Source organism: Oncorhynchus tshawytscha, linkage group LG03, assembly GCF_018296145.1.
Source record: "Oncorhynchus tshawytscha isolate Ot180627B linkage group LG03, Otsh_v2.0, whole genome shotgun sequence".
Taxonomy (NCBI): domain Eukaryota; kingdom Metazoa; phylum Chordata; class Actinopteri; order Salmoniformes; family Salmonidae; genus Oncorhynchus; species Oncorhynchus tshawytscha.
In genome coordinates, this window is record NC_056431.1 from 65,533,393 (window position 1) to 65,548,471 (window position 15,079).

General features: G+C 41.1%; 1 protein-coding gene across 1 annotated transcript; it reads left to right on the top strand.

Moving 5' to 3' along the window:
* Nucleotides 1-13,046: 13,046 nt before the first annotated feature.
* LOC112241868 (mid1-interacting protein 1-B) lies at nucleotides 13,047-14,602 on the top strand. The gene has a single exon (XM_024409888.2). It carries the CDS (start codon nucleotides 13,339-13,341, stop codon nucleotides 13,804-13,806), a length of 468 nt encoding a protein of 155 aa, XP_024265656.1. The 5' UTR covers nucleotides 13,047-13,338; the 3' UTR covers nucleotides 13,807-14,602.
* Nucleotides 14,603-15,079: the final 477 nt, after the last annotated feature.

Below are 15,079 nucleotides of genomic sequence, written 5' to 3' on the forward strand. Positions count from 1 at the left end.
TATTGAAATGACTTTCCTAAAACGGATGGATTTAAAATGTGAAACTACTGAAATGCCAATTTGTATTGAAATCCAGCAAACATAGGGGGTTCTCACCTCCAGCAGAGTAGAAAGACAGTTTACTCTTATTAAGTAGATCATTAAATATAACTAAACTAACACAAATGCAAACCTGTAGAAGACCAGTCAATAAATATCTCAATCTGCAGTTGCAGCATTAATGAAAAGATTAAACGTTTTGTACATAAGCCAAACTTTTTAATAACTACACGAGCTCCTGTAGCATGCCAATACAGTCTGTTCTGTTGTTGATATTGTAACTATCAGTGATATCTGTATTAATAAACGATCCTCATAACTTTACAGCTGAATTGCTGTGTCTTGAAGTGTATTCTCTACACTCTCTTTCTCTCTCCTCCCCCTTCTGCCCTTCACTTATTCTCTCCTTCCCCTCCACTTTTCACCTTCACCATCCCCCGTTGCTGTCTCTCTCTACTCACATTTTCCCTCGACTCTTCCATGTCCCTCCCTCCCTCCCTCCCTCCCTCCCTCCCTCCCTCCCTCCCTCCCTCCCTCCCTCCCTCCCTCCCTCCCTCCCTCCCTCCCTCCCTCCCTCCCTCCCTCCCTCCCTCCCTCCCTCCCTCCACTTCCCTGTGTTAAAGACCTCTGCTATTAATCATATTAGCATGAAACAAAAGCAGGAGACATGAATACTAAGCTAGAGAGGACGTCACCGATGCATTTCGCACCCTTCCTTCCTTCTGCCCTGTATTTGTCGCAGATCTGAACACTAGGTGGCGCTATTGCTACACAAACAAACCCAAGTCCTTTCAGGACTGCTAAGTCTACACAAAGGATGGTCAAACCTCTTCAGAGCTCCTCTGTGATGTGGAATAGTCCTTAATGTTCCAGGTAGAAATTGAATGAATAGAGCTGACATTATTTTGTTTTCTACATGTCTTACATTTTAGGTTCGCAAAGTGTCTAGGAAGACAGGAGAGCTTACTGACAAATAAAGTGAACAAGAATGATGCATTTCTCATAAGGATGTTTAATTTCACTTCAATCCAATAAACAGATGTGTCCCCAAGACAAGTCTTTTTTATTTCATTTTAAATGTGTTTTTTTAATGTATATATTTTAGCCTATAGTAGCTGACATTTCAGACTGTCCAAAGCAGATAACTCAACCATTAAAAAAATATTCAGTGTCACTTGCTGATGGTTTGTGTGTGTGTATGTTTGTGTGTGCGTGTGTGTGTGTGTGTGTGTGCGTGCGTGTGTGTGTGCGTGTGTGTTTGTGCATCTGTCTGTGGGCTCTATTCTTTGTCCAACACAGCAGGAGTGTGTTTGCTAGTGGGGATCCGGCAGAAAATGACAGTCATTACATACTCTACTGTAGTTACCAAGCCCCCTGCTGCACTACAGTGGAGTGTTTACACTGAGAGTGAGTGAGTGAGTGTGAGAGAGAGAGAAAAACATTTTTACATTTGTTTCCACATTGAAGCAAATAGACTTTATTTAGAGGAAAGTAGTGTAATTTTGAAGCAAATATATTTTATTTGGAGTGAAGTATCTTTGAGTTCATAGACCACAGAGGTTTTTCAATGTAAAAAAGGCCCAGTGCAATCAAAAACATGGTTTACCTGTGTTGTATATATATTTCCACACTATGTGGATGGAATAATACTGTGAAATTGTTAAAAATTATGATAATGCCCTTTTAGTGTAAGAGCTGATTTAAAAGGCTGCCTGAAATTTCAGCCTGTTTTGGTGGGAGGGAGTTTTGCCCTGCCTGCTGACATCACCAGTCGGTAAATTAGTTAACAGACCAATAAGAAATAGAGTTCCAAAGCTCTGCCAATAACAGCTAGTTTTCAATTTTCCCCTCCCCACTCAGACCACTCCCAAACAGTCCTAGAAAAATTCTTCCTTGAGAAACTGCTCTTTGCTAAGAAGCTATTTATGTTTATTTTTGACCATTTTAATTGAAAACAATCACAGTAAGGTACTTAATTGTTACCCAATAAGTTATTTGATATTGAGTTAAAAATGGCTGCATTGAACCTTTAAAGTCAAAAATACAAGGTGACACTACTTACTGGTGTTAGCCAGTAAGTAGTTGTTGACTAACAACAAGATGGCGTTTAGGTATCAGTACGAACTGTAACAACATGAAGGTGCATGTTGGATGACCGAGCCGTGTTGATCTCCAGCTACCCGAGTGGCACTGCGGTCTAAGGCACTGCATCTCAGTGCTAGAGGTGTCACTACAGACACCCTGGTTCGAGTCCAGGCTGTATCACAACTGGCTGTGATTGGGAGTCCCACAATTGGCCCAGTATTGTCCGAGTTTGACCGGTGTAGGCCGTCATTGTAAATAAGAATGTGTTTTTAACTGACTTGCCTGGTTAAATAAAGGTCAAATAAAAATAAAGGTTACACATTAGGAAGTCACACTTCTATGTGTCTGAGGGCCTTTACTGTAATGACCCAGGACACTGCTTTCTCTACAGGCTAGAAAAACACAAAACACAACAGGCCTCTTCTGTTTTAGTCTACTTCATTCATAACCCCCCCTCTCAAACTACAACAATTTGGAAATGATGCCCCTGACCAATTTAGTTTCAGTTCTTAATCCCTCCATGTCAGACACAGTATGTAGGCTGTATGGCAGGAGCACGCAACAACTACATAAACAACCTGCCAGATATTCAGATAGTAATGCATGGCATCAGCAACTCCTCGTCAGATCAGAGCCTAAGTCCAAGATTCAAACAATTGCAGATAGTGGATTTCCAAATAGCGCTGTCAGAAGAGCGATTGATTCTAATCATTGGCCATGACCAAATAGGCTACTGTTCTAGTCTAGGCTACTGCTTGCTAAATGATGTACTATTTACTTCAAGCCACACTACACTATTTAGAACATACTGTTTCGTCAAATGTAGGCAGTAAGCATGTTCTGGACCTATCATCTCCCTCCATCCTCCTACATCAAACACCTTCATTTAATTGAAAACTCCAATAAAACCATTGTTTTATAGGTTATATAGGCTTTTGGTCAACCTTGACCCTTGGCTTTGGGTCAACCATGTGACAGCAGCTGAACACTGCGAGTCTCTCCAGAACTGACATCTGTGTCTGGCTGTGGTGTGGAACAGGGAGAGATGAGGAGGCCGTTATCCATGGAGACAGCTAACCGAGAAGTTCTTATCTCGTTACGCAAATCACTGGCATATCAGCATGGCAGTGCGTCCCTAATGGAACATGTGTGCCGTCAGCTCTTGGCACCGAGCCAACCCCTCTCTGCGTGGCTTAATGGGTGGGGGGTATTATGTGTTCTGTCATTCGTGAAGAGGGAATGCGCCGTTACTGCGCACACACACACACACACACACACACACACACACACACACACACACACACACACACACACACACACACACACACACACACACACACACACACACACACACACACACACACACACACACACACACACACACACACACACACACACACAGAAGAGAGCAAGGCAGTTGTGCCAGTAAGTTTGAGGAGGGTTCTGATTTTACAGGGTTTAAATTTCCCAATTTGACTTCCTCCTCCAAACAAAATATTTTGGGGGTTCTGTCTGAGTATAAACAGTAAACGAACTCTCTTCCATTTTCTTTCATCTGATGCTCTCTCTCTCTCTCTCTCTCTCTCTCTCTCTCTCTCCCTCCGCTGTCCCTCTGTCATAGACCCAATGTTTTTGTTAGTAAGTAGAACAAGAGATTCCTTGCTAGCAGGCAGCCTCGGGTCATGTGGTTATTATGATGACCGACATAAACAAACAGCTCTGTCAACCATCAAACAGAGCTTGCTACATTGTCAAAACAGAAATTGTTACATTTAGTTTATTTTCCTCTAGCTAGCTTAATTTATGCCATTTGCAAGCATAGTATTGTAATTATCATAACATTGTTATATATAATACAATTAAATAACATTTTTGTTGAAAGTTTGTGGCAATATTTTTACAGTTATGAGCTAACGCTAGCTACTGTTGTTCTATGATTATGCTTTCTAGCTTGGCTACTGTTATGTAAGTTAACATATTTATTTCTAAGTTGTTATTCTTAAATGTTAGGTTTGCCATGTTATTATTTGTTGGAATGTTTTATTTTCTCTATTTCAGTTAAGAAATTGTCCATAAAGCCAAACGATATGGATTTATTGGGCTACTGTTTATGCTAGCTGCTACCAGAAAACAGTGAGGACAACCTACTCTATCTACAGTGACGTGTATTCTTGGATGCCAAGGTAAGTCAGGCTTCCAGCAAAAATGTACCAAGAAAAAATATAGAATAATAATTTATCTTTCGTCTCTCTGTGTTTCACAATTTCCCTTCAATTCGTAAGAGGCTGAAAGTATCTCACCATAAAAGGAAAAAGCACAAGTGAAACAGCGCCCTCTGTGTAGGCCATCTATCTGATGCTGTCTGGTCAAAAAGAGTATGACATTGTTGCCACCCGTAGCAATGAATGCAAGGGAAGCCAGCGAGTATTTGGCCTCCCTTAGATGTACAAAATAATAGCCAATCAGCATTGAGCTAAACTGAATGAGCTCAACTGTGAATGATCCTAGCGCATCAATAAAAATTGTCAAGGGAAGCCCATTTGGATTTGGCTCCAATCACATCACATCGAGAGCAATACGTTATTGACAGAAACAAGTTTAATTGTTGCATCTCGTTGTGTTGTTGTCCTCCAGTGGCTGGCTGGCTGGCTGGCTAGCTAGCATTGGCCCTTTCCTAAATTAGCCATGGATGGAGATAGGGATTTGGACTTGTGGTTTTACTTAATTCTCTGTACTGATTATAAAGGCGATTCTGATCCAACCATAAATTCATGAATTGTGCCGCTGGCCTATGAGGTAAAGTCCCAGCAGAGCCCCAATTCCAATGGGTATATCCTCTGGCATGTTGATGTTAATGTGTTGATGTTCTCTGTATCCATAGCCAGAATGAGTTTGCAGTGCATGGTGATCGAACAGGTTTCCTGTTATATTCATCAGAGGTGTAAGGGAGGGTGAAGTTTGTGAATCCCAAAAAGTGTAATTATACAGATGATTAACAAAACATGCACACAACAGTATTCATACCTTGATTTTTGTGGTGAATGTGAATGAAAAAATCTGTTTTGATAATGGTTTTCATACACATACCTTGTCCATAATGTAGAGGTTTATGGGATATTCATTGACGAGGTAAGGAAGGAGGATGGTAAATGTGATCTGCATAATATACCAATACCAATTAACATACCTTTATATGCCTCCTTGTCTGTATACCTGCAGACACAGACACAAAAGTGAGTGAGTTTAGTCATCTGCACCCAATACAGCCTTCAACATATTCTTATAGCCTACATGTTCTTATAGCCTTCAACATATTCTTACCTCTTTGTTGATTGATATCCATTGAATTGTGTCCATTTTCTATTTTAGAAAGACTTGCAAAAATATGAAAAGATAGCTGGCATCATAAATCAATATCAATTTAGTTCATACAAGGGACACATCTTACCTTGAACTGAGGAGATCTTTAAATGTTTCAGTTAAGTGCCTGCACCTGCTCTCCATTCAAAATAAAATACAAATGTTTTAGTTGGGTAGTTAGGTTCCTACAAGAACCCCCACCAACTAAGGAGGTTCCTTGATGAACCCCCACCTCCTATGGGGTTCTTGGAAGAACCTTCTGGGTGCAATTTTCAGGTCCAAGAACCCCAAGGTTCTTCTAAGAACTTGTTGAATCCCTAATTTTTAGAGTGTAGAATGTTTCGTAAACATGAGAGGAGGATGGCATTGGCTTTCTCTACAAGAAGGGTGGGTCAACATGTTTTTTATACTTTCACGAATGCACACACACACACAAACACACAGAAATCAGAACCATGGACAGCCACATTTAGCTGATTGGAATACATCGTTTTTATCTTTTAGTTGTCGCGGTATTAGACTAAGCACAGGTGACTTGATGATGTTGAAGTTGAAATGGTGCTGGAATAGTTGAAGCAGCTCCTGTTTTCTTTGTGACTTGTGGTAACTCTCCATGGTTCTAAACCAATAGTTGTCTAGAAGTCCAAAAATGTTGGAAACATTAACTTGATTGACCTGCTGTAGGTCATGTAACTGTTTGATCCATCGGCAAGGCACTTAACCCACCGTTCCCCAGGCCCTCGAAGACATGGATGTCGATTAAGGCAGCCCCCTGCACCTCTCTGATTCAGAGCGGAAGACACATTTCAGTTGAAGGCATTCAGTTGTACAACTGACTAGGTATCCCCCTTTACCAATATGCTTTGTGGACTTCACAGGACAGAGGTTGCTCTCCAGTTTGTGATGAAACAAAGGTGTGGTTGAATTTATTCTGCCACTGTATCTTCTTATTGTTTCGGCCTTAGGCCTATATATTACGGTCGCAAGGCATATGAACTAACAGGTTATAGAATGAACAACACAATTATCACATCACATAGGTTGTAATATGGCTTTTTTTCTGGCTTGGCTTCTCCAGTGATTTTACAGAATGCACCGCTACCGCTTTCTCCCCATCGCTCTCAGCCTGTGGGATGATGACAGCAGCTGTAATCAGTGGGAGTTGAGCCCTTCACATGCAACCAAGGCATGTATCCTGTAATCTACAGGCATGCCATAAATTCACACATTGACACCACTCACAAGTGTGCCAGCTAATACAAAGCTTTCTATCAACATAAAGGAAGGGGACATTTCAATCTAGTTCCTGGTTTTGACTGTGAGAGAACATTGTAAGAGAATGTTCTCAGGATATTAATAGATTGTTTTGTAGGTCACATCAAGCCAAAACGGATAGTGTGTGGTGTGTGTGTGTGTGTGTGTGTGTGTGTGTGTGTGTGTGTGTGTGTGTGTGTGTGTGTGTGTGTGTTTGTTTGCCAGTCATAGAGCTGACAGAGAGCTGAAGAGATTTCTAGACACCTGTGGGGGTAAAACTCAGTTTACCACTCTCATCTCCCCCTCCATTCATCCATCCATCCATCCCTCTCTCCCTCTCCTGTTGGGAGTGTTGTTGTGTTGATGGGTAGCCTGGAGACATTCCAGCAGGCTCCACGTAGCTGCCATTCCCCTGATTCTGAGTGAAGACACAACACACCACCCGTAGCGTGGTGTGTGTTCTACTTCTACACATGTACAAGGGGGGGCAGAATGTAAAAGAGAAATCGTTAAAGAGAGAGAAAGAGAGTCATCGAAAGAGAAATAATGAGAAAAGAACAGGAAGACTAGCAGAGGTCGGGACGGGAGGCTAAGATGGAGAGCAGAGCAAAAATTGTGAAGTATCATTTTTGGAATTTAATTTAATTTTTTAAATTTTACCTTTATTTAACCAGGCAAGTCAGTTAAGAACAAATTCTTATTTTCAATGACGGCCTGGGAACAGTGGGTTAACTGCCTGTTCAGGGGCAGAACGACAGATTTGTACCTTGTCAGCTCGGGGGTTTGAGAGAGGGAGGGCGGACTGGAGGGTGAGACAGAGAGACTAACCAAGCAGGTTTTGTGATCAACGTTGACATTCCACCCATTCTCAGATACATTATTCAGAACACCTAAAGTTCCCACAAGGATAGTAAAACAAGGAAAATGTCCCACGTCCCCATGAGGACAAGGCTAATTTAAGCGTAGGGGTTAGGTTTAGGGTTAGAATTAGTGTGAGAATTAGGGAAGGGGTTAGTGGATAAGTTTAGGATATGGGTTAGGCTTAAGGTTATGGTAATGGTTAGGATTAGGATTAAAACATGTGTGTAAACTCATATTTATATTATTACTTCCATTGCTATCTGGTCAAATAATTTCCACTGAATGTTCACTATCTGGAATGAGTCATTGCTTGGTGTGAAGTTTGACAGACTTCTTGATTGACAGATTTGTTTTATGAGTCTAAAGAGTGGGGTGCAGAATCGTCATAAATATAACTACTCAATCAACAATATAAGAACACTCACCATGTAGGCTTACAAAATGTCAAGGTTTACCATACATGGAATAGGCCTAATTAATCTATTAGGCTATTAGGCTATAGTCACAATGATTCAGCATCCAGGTCGTACGGAATAATAACTTTGTAGTGACTCAAAACATGTTGTTTGCTATTTCTGTCATGTTAACTCACAGTGTGAACTCATCTCATGTGTTGATCGTCCCAGTGGTTTACCATTAGTGTTTGTCAGTTTTCAGACTGGCTGGGCTGGATCATTTTCGCCTGCTTGTAGTGTTTTGTTTACCATGTCAGTGAGTCCTCTATACGCAGGGCAACCCTCATCAGCGTCTCTGGTGACTCCCCCTGTTGACGAGAAACTATAGGCCTACAGGGGGGGTGGGGAAGTTTCAGCTGTTCTCATCAGTCTCAGTGGTAAGGACAGAAGGTATATTGCAACAGTTTGGCTTTAACTGTAATAACTTCTAGTAGGCCTAATCTGATCATGTCAAATGCAGAGCAGGTGATAGTTATACTGTATTTAAGGTAAAATGCCATTAGATTGTTACCTGAGATTGTAAACTGTCATGGTCAAAACATATACACTACCAGGCAAAAGTTTGGAGACACCTACTCATACAAGGGTTTTTATTTATTTAGACTATTTTCTACATTGTATAATAATATTGAAGACATAAAAACTATGAAATAACACATATGGAATCATTTTGTAACCAAAAAAGTGTTAAACTAATCAAAATAGATGTTATATTTGAGATTCTTCAAAGTAGCCATCCTATGCCTTGATGACAGCTTTGCACACTCTTGGCATTCTCTCAACCAGCTCCATGAGGTAATCACCTGGAATGCATTTCAATTAACAGGTGTGCATTGTTAAAAGTTAATTTGTGAAATGTATTTCCTTCATAATGCATTTGAGCCAATCCGCTGGGTTGTGACAAGGTAGGGGTGCTATACAGAAGATAGCCCTATTTGGTAAAAGACCAAGTCCATATTATGGCAAGACCAGCTCAAATAAGAAAAGATTAATGACAGTCCATCATTATTTTAGACATGAAGGTCAGTCAATCCGGAACATTTCAAGAACTTTGAAAGTTTCTTCAAGTGGAGTTCCAAAATCCATCAAGCGCTATGATGAAACTGGGTCTCATGAGGACCGCCACAGGAAAGGAAGACCCAGAGATCCTCTGCTATAGAGGATAAGTTCATTAGAGTTAACTGCACCTCCGATTGCAGCCCAAATGAATGCTTAACAGTTCAAGTTCCAGGCACATCTCAACATCAACTGTTGAGAGGAGACTGCATGGATCAGGTCTTCATGGTCGAATTGCTGCAAAGAAACCACTACTAAAGGACACCAATAAGAAGAAGAGACTTGTTTGGGCCAAGAAACACAAGCAATGGACATTAGACTGGTGGAAATCTGTTGGAAAAGCATTCCAGGTGAATTCTGGTTGAGAGAATGCCAAGTGTGTGCAAAGCTGATGTCAAAGTAAAGAGTGGCTAATTTGAAGAACCTAAAATATATTTAGATTTGTTTACCACTTTTTGGTTACTACATGATTCCATATGTGTTATTTCATAGTTTTGATGTCTTCACTATTATTCTACAATGTAGAAAATAGTAAAAAATAAAGAAAAACCCTTGAATGAGTAGGTGTGTCCAACCTTTAGACTGGTACTGTAGATTCAATGGTTGTAAAGATGGGGAGTGGTCAGTCCATATTAAAGCGATGCTCTGCTTTTTTGACACCACACTCCAAAAAGCAAGTCCTTCAGGCTCTAGTTTTGTCTAATCTTGATTATTGTCCAGTCATGTGGTCAAGTGCTGCAAGGAAAGACCTAATTAACCTGCAGCTGGACCAGAACAGAGCGGCACGTCTTGCTCTTCATTGTAATCAGAGGGCTAATATAAATACTATGCTGCCAGTCTCTCTTGGCTAAGAGTTGAGGAGAAACGGAACTTACACACAGCTCTGACGCACACACTTATCCCATCAGACATACCACCAGGGGTCTTTTCACAGTCCCCAAATCCAGAACAAATTCAAGAAAGCGTACAGTATTATATAGAGACATTATTGCATGTAACTCCCTTCCATCTCATTTTGCTCAAATAAACAGCAAACCTGGTTTAAAAAAAAAAGATAAAGCAACACCTCACGCCACAACGCCCCTCCCCTATCGGGCCTAGATAGTTTGTGTGTATGTATTGATATGTAGGCTACGTGTGCCTTTTAAAAAAATGATCTAGTTCTGTCCTTGAGCCGTTCTTGTCTATTAATGTTGTGTGTTATGTCATCTTTCATGTTTTGTGTGGACCCCAGGAAGAGTAGCTGCTGCTATCGCAACAGCTAATGGGGGATCTTAATAAAATACCAAATACAATCGAATAACTTTGTTTTTAAACTTCATTTGAGTGTGAAGCATATGATTTGAGCGGTATCTGGAGATTCACTGATCCAGGAGATGGATGAATAGATTTCAGATCTTTACTCTGTCCTATACCCCAACATTACAACCCATGGGGACTAGAAAGTCTCTCTTAAAGGTTAAAGTGAAATATATTGGGTTAATTAATCATCTGTTGTCCAAATGACAGGAATCCAGCATTTCGCTTCTCCCAGTCACTCACTGATTTGTCAAACATAGCTCATAAGTGCAGAGACAGCCAGCGGTAGCGGTGTTTGGGTAAAATCACCGGCGAACCCCCCAGAAAACAACATATTACAACCAACCTGTTGTGTTAATTGTGTTGTTTAATCTACAACCTGTTTGTTCATATGCCTTGACACTGTGAGCCAGGAGGCCAATTAAGAAGACACTGACAGAATAAGCACATTTGTTTTAAAAAAACAGACAGCAACATTTGATTGTCTGTTATTTTATGCTTATTTAACCTCAAGTGGAGGCCAAATGAACACCTGGGAGTCCTTGGCCTTCCCAGAGGGTTGAATTCAATAAAATACAGAGGGGCAACAATGTCATTCAGTTCTTTATGACCAGAACCAGCATCAGCATGGTCGCTAATGTTTCTGACATTTACTGATACTAAACAGATTTAGGGCAGAGTTACAATGTCAAGAAACTCTTTGCTCCCACTATTCCAGACCCAGACAGCATTTCAACATCATCCAATCACATACTGACACAGAGGGGCATGGTCCAATGTCATACATCTTTATGACCAGACAGCATCAGATACGCTACACATACTGACACAGAGGGGCAACAATGTCATACTCTTTATGACCAGACAGCATCAGATACGCTACACATACTGACACAGAGGGGCAACAATGTCATACTCTTTATGACCAGACAGCATCAGATACGCTACACATACTGACACAGAGGGGCAACAATGTCATACTCTTTATGACCATACTCTTTATGACCAGACAGCATCAGATACGCTACACATACTGACACAGAGGGGCAACAATGTCATACTCTTTATGACCAGACAGCATCAGATACGCTACACATACTGACACAGAGGGGCAACAATGTCATACTCTTTATGACCAGACAGCATCAGATACGCTACACATACTGAGACAGAGGGGCAACAATGTCATACTCTTTATGACCAGACAGCATCAGATACGCTACACATACTGACACAGAGGGGCAACAATGTCATACTCTTTATGACCAGACAGCATCAGATACGCTACACATACTGACACAGAGGGGCAACAATGTCATACTCTTTATGACCAGACAGCATCAGATACGCTACACATACTGACACAGAGGGGCAACAATGTCATACTCTTTATGACCAGACAGCATCAGATACGCTACACATACTGAGACAGAGGGGCAACAATGTCATACTCTTTATGACCAGACAGCATCAGATACGCTACACATACTGACACAGAGGGGCAACAATGTCATACTCTTTATGACCAGACAGCATCAGATACGCTACACATACTGACACAGAGGGGCAACAATGTCATACTCTTTATGACCAGACAGCATCAGATACGCTACACATACTGACACAGAGGGGCAACAATGTCATACTCTTTATGACCAGACAGCATCAGATACGCTACACATACTGACACAGAGGGGCAACAATGTCATACTCTTTATGACCAGACAGCATCAGATACGCTACACATACTGACACAGAGGGGCAACAATGTCATACTCTTTATGACCAGACAGCATCAGATACGCTACACATACTGAGACAGAGGGGCAACAATGTCATACTCTTTATGACCAGACAGCATTCGATAGATAAGCTACACATACTGAGACAGAGGGACGCTGTTTCCTTCACTTGGATGCTTTCTCTGGTGAGATACAATCAGCCTCTTGCAAATTGAAGGAAATGTATGAAGCACTGCGAGATTAAAGATAAATCATTTGGTCTGTTTTTATTACTTTGTTTGTCAATTGTTGGGGGAAGCTTGGCATCCCTTGGCATTTTCCAAATTCTTAACATATAATACGAATTGTAATTTGTAACATACCATAAGAATTGAATGCTGGACATCCACAAATTAATACATACCACACAAAACGTAACATATACAAAATTAAGTGTCTCGGATAATACAGACAAAATGTTCTGAGACCAGGTTGGAATGAAGTTCGCATTTGATTGCAAGGCAAACTGTGATTCGTTTTTAGTGTGCTTGATGTGTGAATGTTTTCAGAGAGTACATAGCCTACCATTGTGTTGGTTTCATGGGTTGATGGGCAACACTGACAATTGCGCGCACATAGATATTGGATACATTTAACACATTTTACTGCAGGGCATTGAACGAAGTTAAACTCATATCATTTGGTTTGTAGAAGATGCATTTCTTTGCTATTGGGGACAGGCAGGGTCGGGGTTGACTAGTATCTCTATTTGGAGGCCGCTCCCCTTCATGCAAAACATGTGCTATTATAGGTCATTGGAGTCTGGTTACAACTGTAGATGAAGAACACTCCTTACAAACAGGTTCTGAGCTGCTGGGAACGCCCTTGGACACGAAACCACCTGCTTTATAAAGATCCGACCGAGGACCAGAGAGAGTCAAAACAAAAACGAAAAGGAACAGGCACAAGAACAAACAAGATAACTGCCGAACTCTCCCACAGCTTGGAACACGGAAAGCTGCACTGACACGAAAAAACATCAATCAGTCTCTGCTGCAGCATTAAAAAAGGAGGGGCCACTTTCCAAAGGATTAGAAAATAATTAGAGAAGGATTGCACAAATAGATAAACAAACTATCCAGCTCCAATTAACAGTTACAACTGTTATTTCTGAAATAAGTTTGAGAATCAACAACAGAGTCGAGAAAATGATGCAAATCTCAGAATCCCACCTGCAGAAGAACTCCTTGTTCAACTCCATGAATCGCTTCATTGGAGCCGTCAATAACATGGACCAGACGGTGATGGTGCCCAGCCTGCTGCGGGACGTCCCACTGGAAGAAGAGAGGGAGATGGCCGCCCTCAAAAGCTCGGGAAACAGCGACATTGAGGACGGCGACATGTACAGCTACTACCAGCTCCTGAAGTCCATCCGCTGCGACATCGAGTGGGGAGTGATGCGCGCCGAGAAGCTCAAGGAGAGCCGGGGTCCCAGCTCTCGGATTGATTCCGAGGAAGAAGAATCGGAGGTGTCGTCCGAGGAAGACGAGGTTAACCTGCAGAAGCAGTTCCAGTTCCACATGACAGGGCTTCACGGGGTGCTGTCCAAGCTGACGCAACAGGCCAACACTCTCACCAACCGCTACAAGCAGGAGATCGGCATTGGATGCTACTAAAGTGTAGCGTAATGACCCGAGCGAACCCGCATTCCCTGATGATCGATGTTGTATTATTTAGCGCAAAGGAGTTGAACTGAACTGAATAGTCTATTACTTATGAAATTCTTTTGAATAGATGGAGAGAGAAAGAAAAAAAGAGATGTAATATTTAACCTTTGTTGATCCAAAGAAATGTTGTGGTTGAACTGCAATGTGGTATACCTGGGTTCCATTACCCCCTGTTTTGCACTCTGTTTTGCGCACTGTCTATGTTTTATGAGCCGTGATCAAGCTTGACCCATGCGTTCAGCTCAAGTGGTACACATATAATGCATATTTATACTTTTATTTAATATTGATGTATAACTTATTACCTCATACTGTATGTTTGAGAGCTGTATATTTCCTGGTTGAAGAAGTGCATGACCGCAGACATTTGGCTACATTTGGAACATTCCATTAAGGGATAAATGCGCATAGGATTTAGCATGTCTAATGATGCCAATGTGTCAAATAGTCTGTACAGGTTTTGTACTTCTTCCTATTGTGTCTTTATTATGTGCTTAGCTAAATGGAGGAGGCTTGACAGATTCTTGCCTATGATCCCACTGCTACCCTATATGATCAATGAACTGGAATCAACAGATGGTTCTTCTGAAATAATGAATGATTCAAAGAGATCATGTTATTATGGTGTTATTGCCATGGTAATTATGGAGAGGTGAAACTCTAAGACCAGTTATTTAATGTACTATTTTATGCTTTGGATTGAATATATCTGTATGGAGAAATAAACTTGTTTTTATAACTGAAAGTAATTTGTTATTTATGTTCTTTGCCTAGCAACACATCACCTAGAATGTTGTGGAACAGGATTATATTTCAAACAGCTACCATCCTCCAATTGACCCCAATACATTTCAACAAGTGTTTGATATCGTATATCCCTAACATTTCATGTTTGTCCAGGGACCAATCCATCTGGTACTCAATATGTACCCATTTCTGTTCAAACCAAACTTTATTCACCCTACGTTCCAAGAGTGGTGCAGCGGTCTAAGGCACGGCATCTCAGTGCTAGAAGTGACACTATAGACCCTGGTTCAATTCCAGGCTGTATCACAACCAGACGTGATTGGGAATCCCATTGGGCGGCGCACAATTGGCCCAGCGTCGTCTGGGTTAGTTTGTTTTTTTCCCCTCATCAATCTACACACAATACCACATAATGACAAAGCAAAAATATGTTTTTACATTTTTTAGCAAATGTATTACAAATTAAAAATGAAAA